The 23,018-nt window shown below is 40.4% G+C and overlaps 1 protein-coding gene across 1 annotated transcript in view; it reads left to right on the top strand.

The window, feature by feature from the left end:
• Window positions 1-23,018, top strand: part of LOC126092620 (protein sly1 homolog) — a 161,596-nt gene that overhangs the window by 71,710 nt on the left and 66,868 nt on the right. The window contains exon 8 of the mRNA XM_049908337.1: window positions 10,676-10,766. Within this exon, the coding sequence (XP_049764294.1) occupies window positions 10,676-10,766 (91 nt within the window). The remainder of the gene's footprint in view (window positions 1-10,675; window positions 10,767-23,018) is intronic.

Genomic DNA, 23,018 nt, shown 5'->3' with positions numbered 1-23,018 from the left:
CAGGCCTGTGGAGGCATTTCACTAACTTACACAGTGCATTTGTGTGTGCTACATGTACTCTGCTAGCCAAGTAGCTGCTTCTTGTGTATAGTACATAACCTGGTCTACTAAGAACCCTACACCAAATGTTGGAGGTAAAGTAATTTGCATCTAAGATGATTGCAGGTTCATCTGAGGCTCAAACTCAAACCTTGATCCAAGCCTCAATCTGGGGTATGCAAATTGGTTGTGATAATATTGCTGCAAATCACGAGCTACTCTTTCACCTGGCCTGTGAGGCCAGCTGTCTTTACCATTTCAGCCAAGCATCATGTTCGCTGACATGAACACAGTTTTCAGCTTGCTGCATGCATTGCACTCAGTAGCCAATGACTGAGTCTTCTCCAAATCTTATTTGGGATCTCCCAGCAGATATAACAAGTGAACACTGGCCTTGCTGTGACATGTTGGCTATTTTTAGCATTCCTGTCCTCTGCAGTTCTCTTAACATTTCTGGCCAATCTGACCTTAGTGCCAACAGACAAGGCACCCATTGCTGGCTTAAATGTATTCTCAATAATGGGCAGCACCTCATAAGTGGTGTTAGTTTCCAAGGGGGCAGCCAGGCAGCTTATAAATTGAACTTCTGTTGCAGTATTTGCTGCCTTGCATTGATTAAAAATAGTATCTACAAAAAAGAATTAAAACAAGAAAAGCGAAGGAATTGAAACAAGAAACAGCTCTGGTATATTTTATATAGTGATTAACCATAGCAAAAGTCTCGTATGGGACTCAAATTCAAGCACTGAGAACATGCTGGTACAGAATACAACTACACTGCACACAGTTAACCTGTTAATATGGTCTCTCTCTCTCTCTCTCTCTCTCTCTCTCTCTCTGTGTGTGTGTGTGTGTGTGTGTGTGTGTGTGTGTGTGTGTGTGTGTGTGTGTCACTCATTCTACAAGAGGTACATGCACAACTGTAATAAAAACACATTGCTTAGATGTGTCATCACGTCTCCAGATATTTGTTTTGGTAGGTATATTCATAGATTCTTGATGCCGCGTAGCAAAGTTAACAGTATTGTTTAGTCCAGGCTGATGACCCTCATTTGCAATCGAAAATCTCCTTTATTTTATCCCTTAAAATTTTATGTAACATCTGCAACTCAGTTTGTTTTCTGGATGCCTTTTGAGGTCTGCCCTGAATAATCATGTAAATAAGGGAGATTGTGTTTCTCATACTCTGACAGACTTGTAAGCAGTTCTTCGGGTACATTCTATTCTTCTTTGGCCACATTCAGTGAAGACATCTTCTGTAGTAATTTCTTCCATTGTATCTCAGAATAAATTGATGTTTTGACAGTGATGGGAGTAGGATGAGATTTTCACCCTGCAGCGGAGTGTGCGCTGATATGAAACTTCCTGGCAGATTAAAACTGTGTGCCCGACCGAGACTCGAACTCGGGACCTTTTGCCTTTCACGGGCAAGTGCTCTACCATCTGAGCTACCGAAGCACGACTCACGCCCGGTACTCACGGCTTTACTTCTGCCAGTACCTCGTCTCCTACCTTCCAAACTTTACAGAAGCTCTCCTGCGAACCTTGCAGAACTAGCACTCCTGAAAGAAAGGATATTGCGGAGACATGGCTTAGCCACAGCCTGGGGGATGTTTCCAGAATGAGATTTTCACTCTGCAGCGGAGTGTGCGCTGATATGAAACTTCCTGGCAGATTAAAACTGTGTGCCCGACCGAGACTCGAACTCGGGACCTTTTGCCTTTCACGGGCAAGTGCTCTACCATCTGAGCTACCGAAGCACGACTCACGCCCGGTACTCACAGCTTTACTTCTGCCAGTACCTCGTCTCCTACCTTCCAAACTTTACAGAAGCTCTCCTGCGAAACTTGCAGAACTAGCACTCCTGAAAAAAAGTTCTGCAAGGTTCGCAGGAGAGCTTCTGTAAAGTTTGGAAGGTAGGAGACGAGGTACTGGCAGAAGTAAAGCTGTGAATACCGGGCGTGAGTCGTGCTTCGGTAGCTCAGATGGTAGAGCACTTGCCCGCGAAAGGCAAAAGGTCCCGAGTTCGAGTCTCGGTCGGGCACACAGTTTTAATCTGCCAGGAAGTTTCAATGATGGGAGTAGGTTTTGCAAGCCAGTACACAGGATAATTATTATGTGCTGACATATTCTACAGATGCATGCACTTTCTAAACAAAGTAAAAGCTGTGGAGGGGAGGGGAGGGGGGATGTTGCAGCACCCACAATTACAGATTGTTGCTGTTATCATCTTTCTTGGTGGCGGAGAGGATAATGGAATGCTACCCACAGTGATAGTGATTTTGATGCATTCATGAATGTTACAGTTAGGTGTTTGAAAAAAAGTAACAGGTTCAAATGGGTAGTCTGACAAAATTTAACTGTCTTTCTTTCAGGAGGGAGGTACAGGTTGAGAAATGTTAAGAAGGAAGAGCAGGACACTCACCCCAGGTTGAAAGGGATCACCCTGTAGTGAGGATGAGAGTAGACAGAGATCTTTGATCTGGAGTTAAAATTCTGTGCAAGTGAGAATGCGGGTGCAGGAAGTGTTCTGCACAGAGGTAAATGGATAATACATTCTGGCTTTACTAGTGAGCTTTCTTGTATCTGTCCCATGCCACACTCATCAGCTGTTGTGTACCATGGTAATCAGCAATGCTAGGGTAAGTGCCACATTCGGCCACTTTTTCTGCATCTGACTCTCCCAAGGAAAGCTGTTGATGTTGTTCCTCAAGATAATGCACTCTAAAACAAAAAATGTGACATACCATGAACGAATTGTCCAAGTACATGTACAGGCAAAGAAATGATTACCATTTCAGAAAAATTGAATGATTTATTCAAGTGAAAAAATGTCACAAATTGAGCAAGTCAATAATGCCTGGTCCACCTTCATCTCGGCATTGATAGAGTTGTTGAATGTCCTCCTGAGGTGAGGGCTATCACTCCAAATTCTCTCCAGTTGGTATGTCAGATCTCTGAAATCCCAAGATAGTTGGAGGATCCTGACCGTAATACTCCAAACATTCTCATTTGGGGAGAGATTTGGTGACATTGTTGGCTAAGGTAGGGTTTGGCAAGAACAAAGACAAGCAGTACAAACTCTCTCCATGTCGGGCCGGGCATTATCTTGGTGAAATGTAAGCTCAGGATGACTTGCCATGAAGGGCAACAAAATGGGGTGAGGAATACCATTGATGTACCATTGTGCTGTAAGGACGCTGAAGATGACAACCAAAAGAGGTCCTGTTATGAAAAGAAATGGCACCACAGACTATTGCTCCTGGTTGTCGGACTCTATTGCAGACAGCAGTCAGTTTGGTATCCTGCCACTGTCCGGGGCATCTCCAGACACATCTTTGCCTTGGAGTCTCGTTGACTGGAGTAGGATTGTCTTCATTGATGAGTCCTGTTTTGAATTTAGCCTTGATGACTGGCAAAGATATGTCTGGAGACGCCCCAGACAGCAATGGCATACCAACCTAACTGATGCTCATCATACAGCCTGACAAACAGGACTGACGGCCTGGGTGCCATTTCTTTTCGTAGCAGGACCCCTTAGGGTGTCATCTATGGCACCCTTACAGCACAGCGGTACGTTGACGATATTCTACACCCCATTTTGGTGCCCTTCGTTGCAAGCCATCTTGGGCTTACATTTCAGCAAGATAATGCCAGCGTGCCACATGGCAAAAGTTTTTGCTGATTATCTTATGCTTGCCAAACCCTATTGACACCAGCAAGATCACTGGATCTCTCCCCAATTGAACATTTGGAGCATTATGGGGAGGACCCTCTGACCATTTAGGATTTTGATGATCTAACACAACAGTTGAACAGAATTTGGCACAACAACCTACAGTAGGACATCCAACAACCCTATCAATCAGTACCAAGCCAAATAACTGCTTGCATCAGGGCTAGAGGTGGACCAACATGTTGTTGATGTGCTCAATTTGTGAAGTGCTTTCTCTTGAATAATTCATCTAATTGTTCTGAAATTGTAATCATTTGTTTGCTTGTACATCTACATCACATCTTCCAATTTCTGTCCCATTCACATAATTCCTTAATTGTTGTTTTTTTTTTTTTTTTTTTCCTTAAAGTTTATTTGCCTTGTTGCTTTATGCCACCCTTGACGAACAGTACAGTGGAAAAATACTGTCACCATACGTAAACTATCATGAAAATCAATGTTACATCTTGTAACCACATCCCAAAACACACACCAGAGACATGGTGGACTGACTGTATTGGATGTAGTATCACATTGTATGCTGTCCCTTGTCATTGCACATCACCACATGCCCCGCCTTGTCATGTGCTCACCACTATAACTACATCCAAACCAGGCCAAAAATTTATATAATCTTTTCTTATAGGAAAATACATTATTTTTCAATGTCATAAAAAATTCCCAAACTTAGAAAGTCAAATAATTTAGTGCTAACAGCTTGAACTCCTGTCATCCGATGATGTAATTACTGGTATCCTAGATAGCTGCTAGATGACAATGCTATAATCTACAAGCACTGCTGTCACCTCTGCAGCACTGGCTATGGAGACACGCCTGTCCGGCCTGCCTATCAGTGCTTGTAGGTCTCCTTTAAAGCCAGCAGTGCAGCTGCTCAGTCAGTCAGTTGGGATTTCAGTGTGCTATTGAATTACTATCTCTCTGCATCATTGTTTGGTTCTGGATTTGTTATGTCTTAGGTTTTTGATAGTTGTTCACTTGTTGGACCTGGTATTCCACCATGCCATCTCTGTTGCTCATCTTTCTCTTGTTGTTGCCCACCTGTTTACTCTCTGATGGCTCGCTGTTGATGCTTTGGTGAGTTGAGGGCTGCACAGATTCTGTAGTAATTCCTGGTCTTGTTTGTGGTCACTATATGATTGTTGTTTCAAATTAAAATATAATGATGAGTGTTATGTTGTAGTAGTTTCAGCATAGTGATATCTGATGTTCATCATAATTTTTCTCTGATCCACCTGTTTCACTTTGATAGTAATTCATAATATAATTATTTTGCTAGCTGACTTGAATTTTTTTATTTTATTTTATTTAGATGTCAAATTCCATAGGACCAAATTGAGGAGCAAATGTCAAAGTCATGAAACGTGTCAGTACATAAAATTACAACATAAAAGAAATAACAGGTAAAAATAAAATGTTCATGAACCCAAAAATATCAAGCCATAAGTGTAAGTAAACGCAATCAACAATATATCATAAGAATCAGCTTAATTTTACAAGGAACTCCTCTACAGAATAGAGGGAGTGGCACTTGGGAAAACTCTTCAGTTCCGACTTGAGAGTGCGTGGATTACTGCTAAGATTTTTGAATTCTTGTGGTAGCTTATTGAAAATGAATGCAACAGTATGCTGCACACCTTTCTGCATAAGAGTTATGGAAGTCCGATCCAAATGCGGGTTGGATTACTGTCGAGTATCAACTGAGTGAAAGCTGCTTATTCTTGGGAATAAGCTGATACTGTTAACAAGAAACAACAGTAAAGAATATACATATTGAGAGGCCAGTGTCAAAATACCCAGACTCATGAACAGGGGTTGACAAGTTTGTGATCTTAACACCACTTATTGCCCGAACCACCCATTTCTGAGCCAAAAATATGCTTTTAGAACGTGAAGAGTTACCCCAGAATATAATTCCATATGGCATAAGCGAATGAAAATAAGCCAAGTGGGCTAATTTTTGTGTCGAACGATCACTTACTTCAGATACTGTTTGAATAGTAAAAGTGGCAGCATTAAGTCTTGGAACAAGATCCTGAATGTGGGCTTTCCACGACAGTTTGCTATCTATCTGAACACCTAGAAATTTGAACTGTTCAGTTTCACTAATCTTATGCCCATTCTGTGAAATTATAATGTCGTGTTTTGTTGAATTGTGTGCTAAAAACTGAACCTTACTGTGATTTATCGTTAGTTTATTTTTTGGAAGCCATGAACTTATGTCATGAACTGCACTATTTGAAACTGAGCCAGTGTCACACACAACATCCTTTATAAATAAGGAACAGGAGTGGCCTCAACACTAATCCCTGGGACACCCCCCATTTGACCGTACCCCACTCAAACCCCACATCACAGCCATTCTCAACACTGTGAATAATGACCTTTTGCTGTCTGCTGTTAAAGTAAGAGGTGAACCAATTGTGAGCTACTCCCCGTATTCTGTAATGGTCCAACTTCTGGAGCAATATTTTGCGATCAACATAATCAAATGCCTTAGTTACATCAAAAAATATGCTTGGCATTTGAAACCTTTTGTTTGACCCATCCAGTACCTCACAGAGAAAAGAGGGTATAGTATTTTCAGTTGTTAAACGACTTCTAAAGCTGAACTGTACATTTGATAGCAAATTGTGTGATATAAAATGATAATTATCCTTAAATACACAGCCTTTTTAATAACATTAGCAAACACTGATGGCTTAGAAATAGGTCTAAAATTGTCTAAATTATCCCTTTCTCCCTTTTTATGAAGCGGCTTTACTACAGAGTACTTTAATCATTCAGGAACCTGACCATTCCTAAAGGAAAAATTACAGGGCTAACATGTGTGTAGCGCAGTACTTTAATATTCTGCTAGCAGTCCATCATATCCATGAGAGTCCTTATCTTCAGTGATTTAATTATTGACTCGATCTCCCCCTTGTCTGTATCACAGAGGAGTATTTCAGACATCAATCTCAGAAAGGCATTTCCCAAAAGAGTTATGTGATTCCCTGTAGATACTAACTTTTTATGTTTTTATTTAATTCATCAGCAGTGCTCAGAAAATTATTGTTAAATACTGTATATATATCTGATTTATCAGTAACAGAAATATTTTTTCAACAAACTGACTTTATATTGTCGACCTTGTGCTGCTGACCACACACTTCCTTCCCAACTGACCATATGGTTTTAATTTTATCCTGTGAATTAGCTATTCTATTTGCGTACCACATACTATTTGCCTTCCTAACAACTTTTTAAAGCATGTTACAGTACTGTTTGTAATAGCTTGATTGTGTCTACTTCTAACATTTTGATATAATTCCCACTTTGTTCCACAAGGTATCCTTATCCCACTAGTCAGCCATTCAGGCTGCCTTTTACTGCTAGTACTCCATTTAGAACGTTCTAATGGAAAGCAACCCTCAAAGAGCATGAGAAATGTGTTAGGGAAAGCATTATATTTGTTATCTATGTTACCGGCACTATAAACATCCTGCCACTCTTCTTCCTTGACAAGGTTTAAAAAACACTCGATTGCTGTTGGATTAACTTTCCTACATAGTTTGTAATTATATGTGACATTTGTTTGAGTACAAAAGCCTTTTAATATTTATGCATCATGGTCTGAAAGGCCATTCACCCTTTTTACTAACAGAATGCCCATCTAGTAATGAAGAATGAATAAAAATATTGTGTCTATGGCTGTGCTGCTGCTCACCTGCACCCTAGTTGGAAATAAACACCATCTGCATCAGATCATATGAATTTAGGAGATTTACCAACATCCTTTTTCCTGCACAATCGTATACAAAATTAATATTGAAGTCACCACATATAACTAATTTCTGGTACTTCCTATAAAGTGACTGAAGAACCCTCTCTATCTGAGCGAAATGCTCTGAAGTCAGAGTTAGGGGACCTATAAACAACAAAAAGTAGAAGTTTAGTTTCACTAATTTCAACTGCCCCTGCACAACATTCAAACATCTGTGCAGTGCAGTGCTGTTATACATCTATGGAATCAAATGGAATACTGTTTTTTACATACATGGACACACCCCCACTCTATGAGGAGCTCCCTGAAAAACAGCCAGCTAATCTGTATCCTGACAAAGAAGCCTCTGAATTGTCAAATTATTTAAGTGGTGCCCCTATATACCAATAATTTCAGAGTCAACATCTATAAGCAGTTCACTAACTTTATCTCTAATACCTCTTATATTTTGATGAAGTATGCTAATGCCTGCTCTACTTGGAAACATGATGTCCTCTTAATCTGATTCCTTAGTTAGAGGGACTTCCTTTAAACAGGTATACCTATCAGCTGACTTCATTCTAAAATAAGGTGCAGCTCTAATGCCAACTGCTGCCAGATTTTTTTTTCCATGAGTGATAAAATATAAATATCCTTTAAAAATATGTTTGAAGTGAGTTATGAGCAATTTCACACATAATTTCCTTTTTTCTATGAAAGTTCTAAAACAATCTGGCATACGGAGAGGTTGGGTGCAATGGGATCAGTACCAGCATATTTCTTTCCCGCTTACTGTGCCAGTAGATTGTTTTGTCTTCTCTGAGAAAAAATCCCAAACCTGTATTCGATGCTGCTTCATGTCAGTGGTAGGAATAGAGTTTCCAAATTTCGTTACTCACTCAACGAACATGACATATTTGTAGCAGAATTACAGAAAACAACAAATCCTTATAATTATGTGAACAAACCTCACGCAAGTACAAATGCACAAGGATGGTTTAGTTGCGACAGCATCTTTTACATTCATTACTCCTATTATTGAAGTAATTCTGTAAACTAACTACAGTGGGCAGCACCTGTCAAGGAACAGGTAACAAACCTACTCCACTTTTCAAGTGATAGGTGGTGTGTGCGTCATTGTGATATGAGACATACTTGGACGTGGGCCTTTTAGACAGTGTTGTGGCCCGAGTTGCACTATGCTTGGTCTCCAAATCGTTAAAGAGAATTCTGTATCAGAGCACTGTACTTAACCCAATATTTGTCCAATGAATAGATTCCATTTGTGAAGTGTGGTTCTACAGGGACTGCAAAATGCTAATCTTCTGGCTGGCATATCTCTTCATTTGACTTTAAAAAATTTCCAACCTTAAATTTCTGTAGATGTAAAAAATAGGTGGGAAATCTGAGGGTGTTAAAAATAGTGAATTTGGAGGATGTTTCAACAATTCACACTTAAGTTACATCCCTTTTTTTCTATTTTGAAGGTCCATTCTTGTGATGAAACCATATTTTTTGCTATATTTTTCCCTTTTGTTCTGTTTTGAGATCCCATCTCATTGGAGAAACACCATGTGATGAAGGATTTTCTTTCCTTTGTTTCTTTCACAATCTAGTACTGTTCTCTTGTTATTTTTCCATGCAGTCACCAAAAAACTTGGCATATTTTTATCACCAGTTATAGATTTACCAGTAACCAGGCAATCGGTGAGAACAACCCGTCTTTTGAATCCCAGAAAGTATTACGCATGTAGTCAATTCCCTGAATGTAATCAAAAACAGTTTTTTTTTTTTTTTTTTTGTTGTAGGGCCCACTGATTTGACTGTTATTTTATTTCTCCCATAAAGTGGTGAACCCATACCTTCATCTATATTAACAAATCTGGGCATAAATCAGTTAGATTCTTTTAAAAGTGGCCTTGAACAATGATGGAGAAATTTATTTTCAAATTGGTCTGTAGTGGACATTCATCAGATATGGTGCCCATCTTGCATAAAGCTTTCAGGCAGTTAATTCTACATGTAAAATATATTTAATCATTCTTGTGCTTATGGTGTTGGCTATTTAATACACCTTAATAACTGGTTGTCCAGTACAATATTAAGTTAATATGAGGGTTGGAATTTTAATAGTGGCAACTATTTATTTATAGCTCGTACAAAATAGATACATGTTTCAAAGTTTTACTGACCTTCAAAGTAGTCACCAGCATTGTGTATATCACAATGCTGTTCATTTTTGGAACACAACCTATGACCAGCTTAAAGACAGAGGTGATATCACTTTCTGCAGGACCTGACCATCATTTTGCAGGACAATGCTCAAGCACGTACAGTGCAAGCTGTTACTGATTCGTTTGACTGATGGGCTGGTAAGTGCTATACCACCTACTGCAGTCGCCTGACTTAAGTGAGTTCAATTCAGTTTCGTAACTGAAGGAAACACTTCACGGCATTTGCTTCAGAACAGCTACAAATTCGTCGGGCAATAGACCGTGCCACTCAAACTGTCAACACAACTGGCACTGCTAAGAGTATCCTACGACTTTCACATGTCTGGCAACGGGTTATACACAATGGTGATGACAACTTTGAAGGTCAATAAAACTTTGAAACACGTATCTAAATAGTTGCCACTGTTATTGTTCCAACCCTTATATCAGTACCATATCTGTAGCAGGCTGAGCACTTTCCTCTTTGTTCTTGTGCACGAATCAAACTGTAAGTGTAGATTATATTACTAAAACTCTTTGTCAGATTATTTATGACGTTAATAAATTATGAGACAGAATTGATGCCCAGTACATAGCTTCAGGAGGCAATACGCATAATACTGCCAGTAGGTACACATAAAAATAAAAGTGACACTCTATCCTAGCTTTTGGAACAAATAGTTTCTTCCTCAAAGAGGTGAGAGGGATAGATTGGGGGAGGTTAAAAGAAAGAACAGGTCACTCACATCCCAGAATGAGAGGGATCCGTCTTTTTTTGTTTGATTAATTTGATTTTGATAGTGAAGTATAAATTTTAGGTGTTTGTATAAATAAACTGTAAACTTTGATGTCACATAGACATAATAATGAATAGTTATGAGGAAGCTAACACAGTTTCTACTGAATTTGAATGCAAATTGCAATGTGCTCTATTAATTGTTGCAGCCCATTTCCAATTGTGGCTGAGGCAATTCAGGAAGAACTGGAACAATATAGATCATCAGAGGATGAAGTTAAGAAATTAAAGGAATCAATGGTAAGTTTATCTTCCTAAATTTTCAGTACTTGTAGTAGTATTCCTTTGCCTTAATGGTTGGCTGTTGTAAAGGTGGCAGGGGTGTCAACCAACTGCCATGGAAGCAAAGCTACTTAGCTGATCTCATTTGAAGGGGTCATATTTCAAATGATGATATTAATAAATGCTTTGATATTATGATGTGGGTGGGGGACAGAAAGCTGATACTGTCTCGGTCATGTACTGTGTGCAGAAGTCAGTATGATGATATTCGTAAACTACACACTGTAGAGAAAGAGAGATGAAAGTCAGTCAAGGCAACAACATTGTACATGCATATGACAAGTAACATATTTTAGTAATCAGGGTTTTCATGGGTTTGTTATTGTTCTCCATTTTTTCTTTTCTTCTGCTAATATCTTCATCCCTCGATAAATAATACACTCAACACCCTCTATTACAGTGGTTGCCAATCGGACGGTAATTATCCCGTGAGGGGTAAAAACTAAACGGCTTGATTTTGTTTCTGTGGAACATATCTATTTCATGCCTGGAACATGATGAGTTTTTACCTACGGAACATCATTTGCAGGAAGTGCCACTCTTCTGCTTTCATCTCAGTAAATTCGCTGTGGAAAATCATTGTTTGCTAGTGTTACCATAGGCAGAGCAAGCTGTGTGAGAAACAACATGCAGAGATTGTTTTTGATGATTGAAAGGCAACAATTTGAAGTTAGTGGCAAAATGCATCCTGATCAGTGTTGTGTACCATGAGCTACTGCAACTGGGTCAAACAGTGAATGCTGAATGCTATGGAACACACTCACACAATATGAATCATACATTTAATGACAAAACATCCTCTGTATGCTTGAGACATGACAAAGTGAGTGCTTCATTATCAGTACCAAACCATGTTGCAAATCAAGTGAAGGAAACCTTGGAGGGACATCAATGGGATGTCTTACCCCACTGTGTTCACCAGACATCACCCTTTCTGATTACCATTTGTTTCAGACATAACTTTTTCTGATTACATTTGTTTCTGTCCTTGCAGTGTAGGTTTTCTGAACAACTCTTCACATCTTTTAATGAGCTCAGAAATTGTTTCCACAAGTGGATCATCTCAAAAGAACCTAATTTTTTTAATTGCAGAAACCATTTATTGCCCAAAAAGTGGGAAACGGTTGTAACTGCTAAAGGATACAGTCTCCCTAAATTACCTTATATGAGCTCCTTGTCCAGGCTGTGAAAGCCGGAGGGATACCTACTGGCTGCTGTGTCATCCTCTGCCTTGTGGCATCATGCAGATGCTGTATGGGGGAAGTGTGTGGTTAGCACACTGTTCTCCCAGACATTTTTCAGACTTGCCAGGCTTTTAGGGCCACTAATACTGGTCAAATAGCTCCACAGTTGGTATCATGAGGCTGAGTGCATTCTCTACCAGGCCTTCCCCCAAGAAAAAATCCTTGGTAGTACCAGGAATCTAATGCAGGTCCCCAGAAGGCACAACAGTAGTGGAGGAGCATGTGGTCAGTACACTGCTCTCCTGGCCATTGTCAGGTTTCATGGCCGGAGCCGCTACTGCTCAGTCAGGCAGTTCCTCATTTGGCCTCAGAAGGGCAGACTGCACCCCACTTGCCAACAGCTCTTGGCAGACCTGGAAAAAGTCACTCATTGAAGTGCTAGCCAAGACCGACAGCGCTAAATTTCGTTGATCTGACAGGAACCAGTATGGCTGCTGTGGTAAGGCTGTGTCCAGCAAACAGAAGAATTAATTCAAGTACCCTATAATATGTTGCCCGAATCTTGTTGCGATGTACACTTTTGGAATTTCTACATTAAACCTCTTCATAATGCACAATTCCTCTCTTATATCATCTGTCACTACTGTTTGTAGATCATTTCTATTATACTCTTGTGCTTATTTAATAATCCAGTGATGAAACATACCACTGTTCACTGGGTCTTCTCTTACTCCCCTACTTTTTTTGGGAGAAAAAAATCCCTGTTCAACCACTCTGTGACTTCCCTTAGTTGGTAAAGCAAATGGCAGCAAAGTTTCTTTGAAAGGCTATGGCTGATGTCCTTCCCAAATCCAAGCTTGTGGTTGGTTGGTTGTTTTGGGGAAGGAGACCAGACAGCGAGGTCATCGGTCTCATTGGATTAGGGAAGGATGGGGAAGGAAGTCGGCCGTGCCCTTTGAAGGGAACCATCCCGACATTTGCCTTCCAAGCTTGTGCTCCATCTCTAATCACCTTATTATCTTTCCTTTTTAGATGATGTCACAGATAGCTCAGACATATTTTAATGTTTTAATGTGCACTTGAGGGTGGATTTTAGCTTTATTTAGATCCCAGATTTTTAAGATGATGACAGATAAGTCAGTGCTGTTGGATGTTCTTAGATGCTCAAAACATTTTTGTTAATTAATTTATGTGAACAATTCTACATATCAAGTCGCAAGGATGCATCATATTATCATATGTGCCAAACCAGAACTATATCGAAGATCTCTAAGATGAGATATTTGAGTTAAATGCAATGAATGATGCAGTGCTTTTGCGCAAAAGCCTCAGCAATCATTCATTTGTTTTCATTGTGAGAATCAGAGGTCTAGGTTTATGATCAACCTACTATTGAGTTTTTTTTGATCAAGCATTCTACATAGTTGAACACAGCAAAAAAAAAATTATGCCTGTTTATCAAGGCGAGGAAACTTGTCTTATTGATTTGGAAGAAAGATTTATAGTGATATAAAATACATCAGTACTGCAACAATTCTAATACGAACAGTGAAAGGTACTTTTGTGCAATTGAGACTGGGTTTTTGAGGTGAACTTCATTTGGACTCAGTTACCGATAAAAGCCTTCTTACCAATGGTAAAAACTAATGGAAATATGACTTTTTCTCAAATAGTTAAACTCTGACAGGTTTTTTCCATGATATAACAGTGAAAAAAATCAGTTATTGATAAAATTATTTAAATTGACAGATAAAAAATCTGCTCACCAAGTGGCAGCAGAACACACACATAAAAGATTGTCATGATTGGCAAGCTTTTAGAGCCAGTGGCTCCTTCTTCAGGCAGAAGGGTTGAAGGAGAAGGAAGAAGGGTGAAGGAAAAGGACTGGAGAGGTCTAGGAAAAGGGGTAGATTTTCCTTTTCCTCATTAAATAAAGACACAAATATAACAATATGGGAGGTACTGATGCTGTGTTCATTTGCTGTGTGAATGTGATGATGATGATCTGACAATCATTTGTGTAATAATTACAAATAAGCTACACATACAACATGAGAAACCCATCCAAAATACTGCAGTGGACAAATTTAAATAACCCTTCAAATTTTCTCCGTAATCTTACATACAGTGTGATTTAAATTTCACTCTTCTGTAAGTAACAAAATTAATTATATTCTACCGACCTCTTTGCACCAAGAATTGTGCAACGAATATTAGCTCACTCCTTGCACTAAGTTGTGCCTCCACATATTTCACATACATGTTAATTTCATCAAGTTTACCCTATACAGAAGCAATATAATCCTACTATACTCTCACATACTACCATGAAATTACACTTATAAACACACTTATATCCACACTTATATCAATACAGCCCATGTTTTTCATTCACAAGGTCAACTCTGCAAATGTTGCCTTTTTCTCGTCAGTTGGAATATGTTCTGAATCTCACTCTTTTAAGTTTTTGAATTGTTCGAATTTGAAGCTTCTTTCCTCATTCACCAACAAACTTTTACTTTTACCAACCAAACTTGTGATTACCACTGCAAAGCCATTTTTACTTTCAAGACTTGCCCACTTTATTTTTTCTTCAAAATCAGTCACTTCACTTACAGGCTGCACATTTTTAATTTCACTCCTCTCTAAGCACTGCTCCCTCAAAAGATCATTTTCAATGACCCTTCCTTTCTCTTCCGTATTTTTGGTACACATTATAATTTTGGAATAACTGTCTTTTCATTATCCATTCTTAGACTCTCCTGATCTACCTCTAACTCATCCATGGAAATTAAATTGCCCTCAAAACCTATCATTTCATCATCCTCGTAAGCATCAAATTTACTGCTCCTGTCCTCTGAATTAATGATATCTGTAGCTGCAACATTCTCACAACAACCACAGAACTTAAAACTTCGTCTCTCTTAAACAAGTGCTTACCTATATTCACCAAATCACTGCAAACTTTACCACAATTAATTTCATAACATCTATCAAATACTCATAAGATTCATTACTTAAAACATCTATTACACCTGTGGATACATTGTAAAGATCGTCACATATTACTTCATCAGCCTCCTCCGATACAACACACAAATTGCCACTACTGCATTGCACCACATCAGCATTCACAATACATTCAATTTTCACCAAATTCGGAACTGTCTCTGTAACATTTTCTCTACTCTCAGATGACTCCAACACACTGCATTCTGATCTAGTATCTATCACATTACTTTCACATTCATCCTTCCACATCCACTCATAATTCATGCTTTTATCAAGAGTCATCAGTTCACTTCCATCAATAGAAATAAATGCACCAATACTTTCCTGCAAGATATCTAGGTCAATAGCTTCAACCTTCACAGCTCCAGCATATAAAACATCACCTTTACATCCCTGTAACAATAAATCACCCAGTCCCACTGATAAATAATAAAATTTGTCACAAGCTGACAAGACTATTGCTACACCACCTTTACAAATACCTTCACATACTTCTGTCGATGTACCACAAAATTCATCTCCACTTGACGAGACTACTGCTTTGCCGCGTTCACAGATAGCTTCATTTAATTTCTCTGATACAAAATTATCTTGCTACTGATCAGTGCCTCATTTACAATTATCATACATTCCACCACTGCCAAATTCAGGTTCACCTCTGCCTCTGTTTTGATCACAGAATCTCTCAGCAAACATAAATTCATTCCATCAGTCACTTCCCAAATAAATTCTCCTGGCCCTTATCATCTTTATCGAATCTCTCAGCACATTTTACCAACTTTCTTTTGCCCTCTTTATGGTTGTGTTGTTTAAAATTATTCCATATTTTATTTTTATTTCTTATATCTTCCATCTCCAGTATTATGGCTTATTTGCCACATTGTTGACACCCATAGAATTTTTAAAATAACTTGTCCTTTTCAACACCAGTTTATTTCACCACCTACAGACCTGAGATGCAGTCATCTCAAGTTTCTTGACCTCTTATTCTGGTATTGCATTTCATGAGGTTTCCGCTCCTCATATCTTAGTTCCTGGTTTTGATTTCCATTATGAAAGTTTGTTTCCATTTTCTCTTTGATAATAATAATTATTATGGTGATAATTATTTCTGTTATGATCACTATCATTATTGTGGATATTACTATTGTGGATATTTCCATTCTGTTACCCATTTTCCTGTGTACTGTTCCCAGTATAAGGCTTGAATTTCAATCCCTGTTAACGCTTCTCAGCAAAATCTAAAAACTCATCAATGGAATTTGTTGGGTTGTGGATAAGATTTCATTGTAAATATTCTGGTAAGTGCCTCTTCAGCACCGTGATATCAATCAGCACTCCCAACGGGCGATTTATTTGCATCAAATTAGCTGGTTAACACGCACAAAAATCCTGCATTGGCCCACTTCTGTGTTTGAAATCTGGTTCATTTAGAAACTCATTCTGAAGTCGTGTTTGTTTCCCTTCACTCCAGAGTTTGTTCAGGAAACAACTCTGAACACATCATAGGTAGTAAATGAAGCGTTCATTAAATTTACCTGATTGTACATTGCCCTTGAGATGTCTTTTAGTGAAGTTAATCATTGCCTCTCCTGACATTCATCTCAAAAAGCCATCTTTTCCCACAGCAATAAAATAACCTGGATGCTAATTTTCATCATTTGCATAACACTTTGTCATTCCTGGTTAAACCATGGAACAGCTATCACAGAACTAAGCTGATCCGCTGCTAAAGAATTTAATTCTGCCCTCATGTCTTTAAACTGCTGTTCATGCTGCACAGCTTTATTTAATATTGATTCAAAATGTTCTATATTTTTAAGCACTTCCTTTTCACAATCTGCTACTCAACCCAACAAATTGTTAACAGAGTTACTGGTCATATCCTCGAAGGCATTTTTGCCTCTACACACAAATTTTTGCTTCACTGCCCAGTTCATCATGTATCTTTTCCATCTTGACCCCAATTTTTTTTCCCACTGTGTTGACTCCTTAGATGTTTTGTCTGCTTCTGCCCTTATAACTTCTAATTTTGAATGAATTATGCCTTCTGTATCAGATTTCATTTTCTTCATCTCAGCTTTTATACTTTCTGCTACATTTGTCTCTACTGAAGCTATCTCTGTTTTCATTGAACCTATTTCTTACCCATTACCCCGATTTCAGAGCTCAAATTTGTTAGAATTTTCCTTAACAATGCCATTGAATCATCTGAAATTACGTCTCCCTTTGCTGATCTTGGAATATCTACCCCGCTAATATCGTCTCTATTAACACTATCACATTCTCACATTCAGATCTTGGATTAACTGGCCACACAGGCAGGGTGATAGCTTAATTGGTGAAAGCTCCATTACTGATGATGGCCTCGTGGTTTCACACATGTTAATGCTACTGATGCAAGTACTTAACTTGTGGGTCGTATTGGCTGCATCTGCTGTACTGCTGCTACCAAAAGTGTAGATACTGCCATTGCCTCGGAGTTGCTGCTGGTAGTCCATGTTGCCGTGGCTGCCGCAGCAACTGCGCTGCCATAAGGTCTCGGCTGCTGCTGGCCGCTGCATACTTGGACTTAGCACGCCTCTACGTAGCCTTCTCCTTCTCTCTTGAAGGTCTGTGCCTAACTTCTCCACCACAGGTGATGTTTGCTACTCATTCTCATGCAAGCAACTGCTGCAAAATCTTATCTTCAGAGCCCCCCCCCCCCCCCCCCACACACACACACACACACACACACACACACACACACACACACACACACACATAAACGCACAAACTGCTTATCGTGCAATAGATTTGTGGCCTTGATCGCAGAATATTATAAAGTATAAGAATTACAATTGTAATGCTGAAGGGATTAAATTCATATTTCGTATGAGAAAACACCAATTGTGACAGTAGCTAACGGTTACTGCAGAATAGTTGCTCTCCCAAACAGCAGCCCATACTGCAAATCCGTTGTGTCTTTACTTGTGGTTACCCATACTTTAGATACTTGGGCTTAAAAAAAAAATTAAAAAAAAAGGATGTAGTCACAGGGTCAAATCGTATACCTTTATCAAATGCAGTAAAGTTATATTGACAGTGTTATACCGGAGCCAAGGTAGCCCCTGAGGGCCGGCAACCCATATAACACCACAGAGGATGAGGTTGTCTATGCCCAAGGCGTACCCAAAAGCATCATGGTAAACACTGGCTATTTACATACAAAATAATGGAAACAGACATTCCAAGCACTATTTCCTGCAGGGGGGAGCTCGAGCCACAGCTTGCAGGAAGTATCACTACACCAAAACCTGATTGGCTGGAGACAGCTGTATAGGGGCTAGAACCAGGCCCGAAGTTCAGTTCACGCCGGATGCCGACCTCATATACTGTGACTGTTGAAGATTACATCTTCGTCTTGGAATTGGACTGTTACCAGTGTGTGTGTGTGTGTGTGTGTGTGTGTGTGTGTGTGTGTGTGTGTTACCACGAACCTTTGTGGAAAATTAGAAGTGAACTTTTGTTTGCCTCAATTAGGAGACTTTTTTGTTATTGTTACCTTTCGTTTGTATGTTCAGTCATCAACCTTGTGAACTTACGCCAATAAAACAATAAAAGTTGTTTTTGTGAAAAATTGCGAATTGTCAGTCACAACAGACAGCATTATGAGAATGGCAACAAAATCCCCAAACTAAATAGTCATCAAAGATAAGCAAAAACTAAGTCCATTTTGTAATCACCATACACCAGCTCAAAACACGCCAGAGTTCAACATGATGATTCACAAATTAAACACAAGATGCAAAGAATAGTAACTCATAGTGTTTCTGTTCTCAGTCCTCTAAATCAAATGACAAAAGTTAGTCATGCTCAGGAACACATTCAAATCTTTTTAAGTAAAAGGACCTTCAGAAGTTAAAGCATGGTAACAGCTGTTCACCACCCACAGTTGATTACCTAGATGATCAAATCATGTACATTACTACAAACAAGTCTGCTTTCTTCCAGAACTAGTGTAAAAGTGTACTCAAAAGTTAAAATCCTCACCCAAAATCTATCAGTTATACATCCAAGTTGTATGCGTTACCACAGGCAGGTCTGTCTTCTTCCAGCACAAACATAAAAGTGTCCTGATTTGCTCCCTTGAGCTCTTTACTCGAAAAGTCCATCTGCAGTTTGACTCCTGTAGTGTTTCGTTACTGTCTTATTCCCCATTGGATGAAGGCTGTCCCCAACCAAAAATACATCATCCTTAAGCTCTACAGACATGATTACTTCCCGCCCTAAACTAATATATTATAACAATAGTTAAATAAAATAAATGTCATAAACTTCCGGTTACACACACCATTTACCATAAGTATAAGTAATAGTTGGTACATAAATAAATAAGCCAGTATTCTTGCACAAGTGCACTCATGTTAAATGACTACTATTGCTAAATACTATTTACACAATTATTTACACTTTCTTAACAGAAGCATCTTCTGCCACTCTCTTAAATTGTGGTGTCTGCTAACACACATGATTGACCACATTTAAATTAGCACAGTTTTTTGTCATAAACTGTTCATTAAATAAAATACAAATATATCAGTATGAGAGATACTGATGTGTGTTCATTTGCTGTCCGAATGTGGAAAAGATTTGTCTAACGAAACAGAGATGAAAGATATCATTGTCAATAAATAAAAAAGATAGAGATGCTTAGTTTTCGGGGATGATAGATACAGTGTGTCACTATCATCTGAGATATCGTTTGTTGAAATCTCATTAAGCATTTAAAAGTTGATACTTCAGAGGTTCAGTGTGAAAATATTTAGTCACTGTAAACTATTAACTTTTATTATTAACTTTTGTTGTTTGAAAGATATTGAAATAACTCTGACAGAGAATGTGTTTCTTGCACCAGTCCTAGATGGCCTATAATGGACGCCATTGTGATTCCTCAGACTGTTCAACTTTTGTAGGGGTGTTTCCGTACTTTCGCCTCACCCTATCTATCAGATTAGTTATCAAAGACTAAACTTTGCATTGTTTTTATTTGTTCTAACAGATCCGAAGATATTTTAAATTTGAACAAAACCAGCATTCATTATAAGGACAAATGCAACAATCGATTGCAATAAAAAGATATTAGAATAAAAACTAAGGTGACAGGCTTTCAGGGGAATCAATATTTAAGGACTAAAATACACTCCTGGAAATTGAAATAAGAACACCGTGAATTCATTGTCCCAGGAAGGGGAAACTTTATTGACACATTCCTGGGGTCAGATACATCACATGATCACACTGACAGAACCACAGGCACATAGACACAGGCAACAGAGCATGCACAATGTCGGCACTAGTACAGTGTATATCCACCTTTCGCAGCAATGCAGGCTGCTATTCTCCCATGGAGACGATCGTAGAGATGCTGGATGTAGTCCTGTGGAACGGCTTGCCATGCCATTTCCACCTGGCGCCTCAGTTGGACCAGCATTTGTGCTGGACGTGCAGACCGCGTGAGACAACGCTTCATCCAGTCCCAAACATGCTCAATGGGGGACAGAACCAGAGATCTTGCTGGCCAGGGTAGTTGACTTACACCTTCTAGAGCACATTGGGTGGCACGGGATGCATGCGGACGTGCATTGTCCTGTTGGAACAGCAAGTTCCCTTGCCGGTCTAGGAATGGTAGAACGATGGGTTCGATGACGGTTTGAATGTACCGTGCACTATTCAGTGTCCCCTCGACGATCACCAGTGGTGTACGGCCAGTGTAGGAGATCGCTCCCCACACCATGATGCCGGGTGTTGGCCCTGTGTGCCTCGGTCGTATGCAGTCCTGATTGTGGCGCTCACCTGCACGGCGCCAAACACGCATACGACCATCATTGCACCAAGGCAGAAGCGACTCTCATCGCTGAAGACGACACGTCTCCATTCGTTCCTCCATTCACGCCTGTTGCGACACCACTGGAGGCGGGCTGCACGATGTTGGGGCGTGAGCGGAAGACGGCCTAACCGTGTGCGGGACCGTAGCCCAGCTTCATGGAGACGGTTGCGAATGGTCCTCGCCGATACCCCAGGAGCAACAGTGTCCCTAATTTGCTGGGAAGTGGCGGTGCGGTCCCCTACGGCACTGCGTAGGATCCTACGGTCTTGGCGTGCATCCGTGCGTCGCTGCGGTCCGGTCCCAGGTCGACGGGCACGTGCACCTTCCGCCGACCACTGGCGACAACATCGATGTACTGTGGAGACCTCATGCCCCACGTGTTGAGCAATTCGGCGGTACGTCCACCCGGCCTCCCGCATGCCCACTATACGCCCTCGCTCAAAGTCCGTCAACTGCACATACGGTTGACGTCCACGCTGTCGCGGCATGCTACCAGTGTTAAAGACTGCGATGGAGCTCCGTATGCCACGGCAAACTGGCTGACACTGACGGCGGCGGTGCACAAATGCTGCGCAGCTAGCGCCATTCAACGGCCAACACCGCGGTTCCTGGTGTGTCCGCTGTGCCGTGCGTGTGATCATTGCTTGTACAGCCCTCTCGCAGTGTCCGGAACAAGTATGGTGGGTCTGACACACCGGTGTCAATGTGTTCTTTTTTCCATTTCCAGGAGTGTAGTTGTAAGTGATTAAATTACAGAACAAATATGCCATTTCATTTACTTAGGCCCTAAGTATTAATATATATTTTAGTGACAATATTATAAAAGGAAGGATTGCTACTCACTATATAGCATATATGCTGAGTCACAGATATTGTCAAACAATTAAGTCTTCGGCCAAAAAGGCCTTCATGAGAATTAGACAGAAAACACACACACAACCACAAACACAGTCTCTGGCTCCTAAGGCCAGACTGCGAGTAGCATCGCATGATAGGAGAAGCAATCTGGCCGGTGGGGTTAAGGAGGAGGTGGGGGAGGGATAACAGGGTAGGGGTGGGAGACAATAAAGTGCTGCTTGTGTGAGCATAGAGGGATGAGGTGAAGATAGGGTAGAGCAGCTAGGTGCATTTGGGAGGTTAGATGGAGGATGAGGGGGTTGGGGGGCAGTAGAAAAGGAGAGAAGTAAAAAAGAGTGAGGGTGCATTATTGGTCAAATGGAGGGCTGTGTAGTGCTGGAATTGCAACAGGGAAGGGGATAGATGGATAAAGGACAATTATTAATGAAGGTGGAGACCAGGAGGGTTACAGAAATGTAGGATATATTGGAGCTATAGTTCCCACCTGCACATTCAGAATAGTTGGTGCTGAAATGAAGAATGTCTTGTTGGGAGGCATGGTCAGCAACTGGTTGGTCCAGTTATTTCTTGGCCGCAGTTTGCCGGTGGCATTCATGTGGACAGATTGTGGTTGTCAGACCCATGTAGCATGTAGCACAGTGGTTGCAGCTTAGCTTGTAGGTCACATGACTGATTTCATAGGTATCCCTCCTTTTCATTGGATTGGTGATGCTTGTGATGACCGGACTGGAGTAGGTGGTGGTGGTAGGATGTATGGGACAGGTCTTGCATCTAGGTCTATTACAGGGATATGAGATTACCATCTCCTTTTCCCATCTGCATCTCCTGCATCGGCGGCCCAGGTCAGGGCTCATGATTGCAGTTCACGTGCGATCCCTTCTCTCCGAAATGGAGTCCTTCCCTTTACCACCTCTACTTGAGGTCCAGTCACATACACCTCCACGGTTTACACCTCGGCCGAAGCTTCTTTTGGATCCTTTACATGGCCCTAAGGACTCTGTTAACCCCACCACTCTCCGCTGTCACTTCCTCTCTATTCTTGATGTGTTCCGGGGCTCTGAAGTTGTTTACACCGACGACTCAATGGCTGATGGTAATGTTGGCTTCGCTTGTGTCCACAGAGACCATATTGAACAGCATTCCTTGCCTGCTGGCTGCAGTGTATTCACTGCAGAGCTTGTGGCCATATCTCGCGCACTTCAGTACATTTGTTCTTGTTCTGGTGAGTTGTTTCTTCTCTGTTCTGACTCCCTGAGCAGCATACAAGCTATCAACCATGCTACTCTC

The sequence above is a fragment of the Schistocerca cancellata genome, chromosome 7, assembly GCF_023864275.1.
Source record: "Schistocerca cancellata isolate TAMUIC-IGC-003103 chromosome 7, iqSchCanc2.1, whole genome shotgun sequence".
Lineage (NCBI taxonomy): Eukaryota > Metazoa > Arthropoda > Insecta > Orthoptera > Acrididae > Schistocerca > Schistocerca cancellata.
This window is presented reverse-complemented; position numbering and strand designations above follow the sequence as displayed.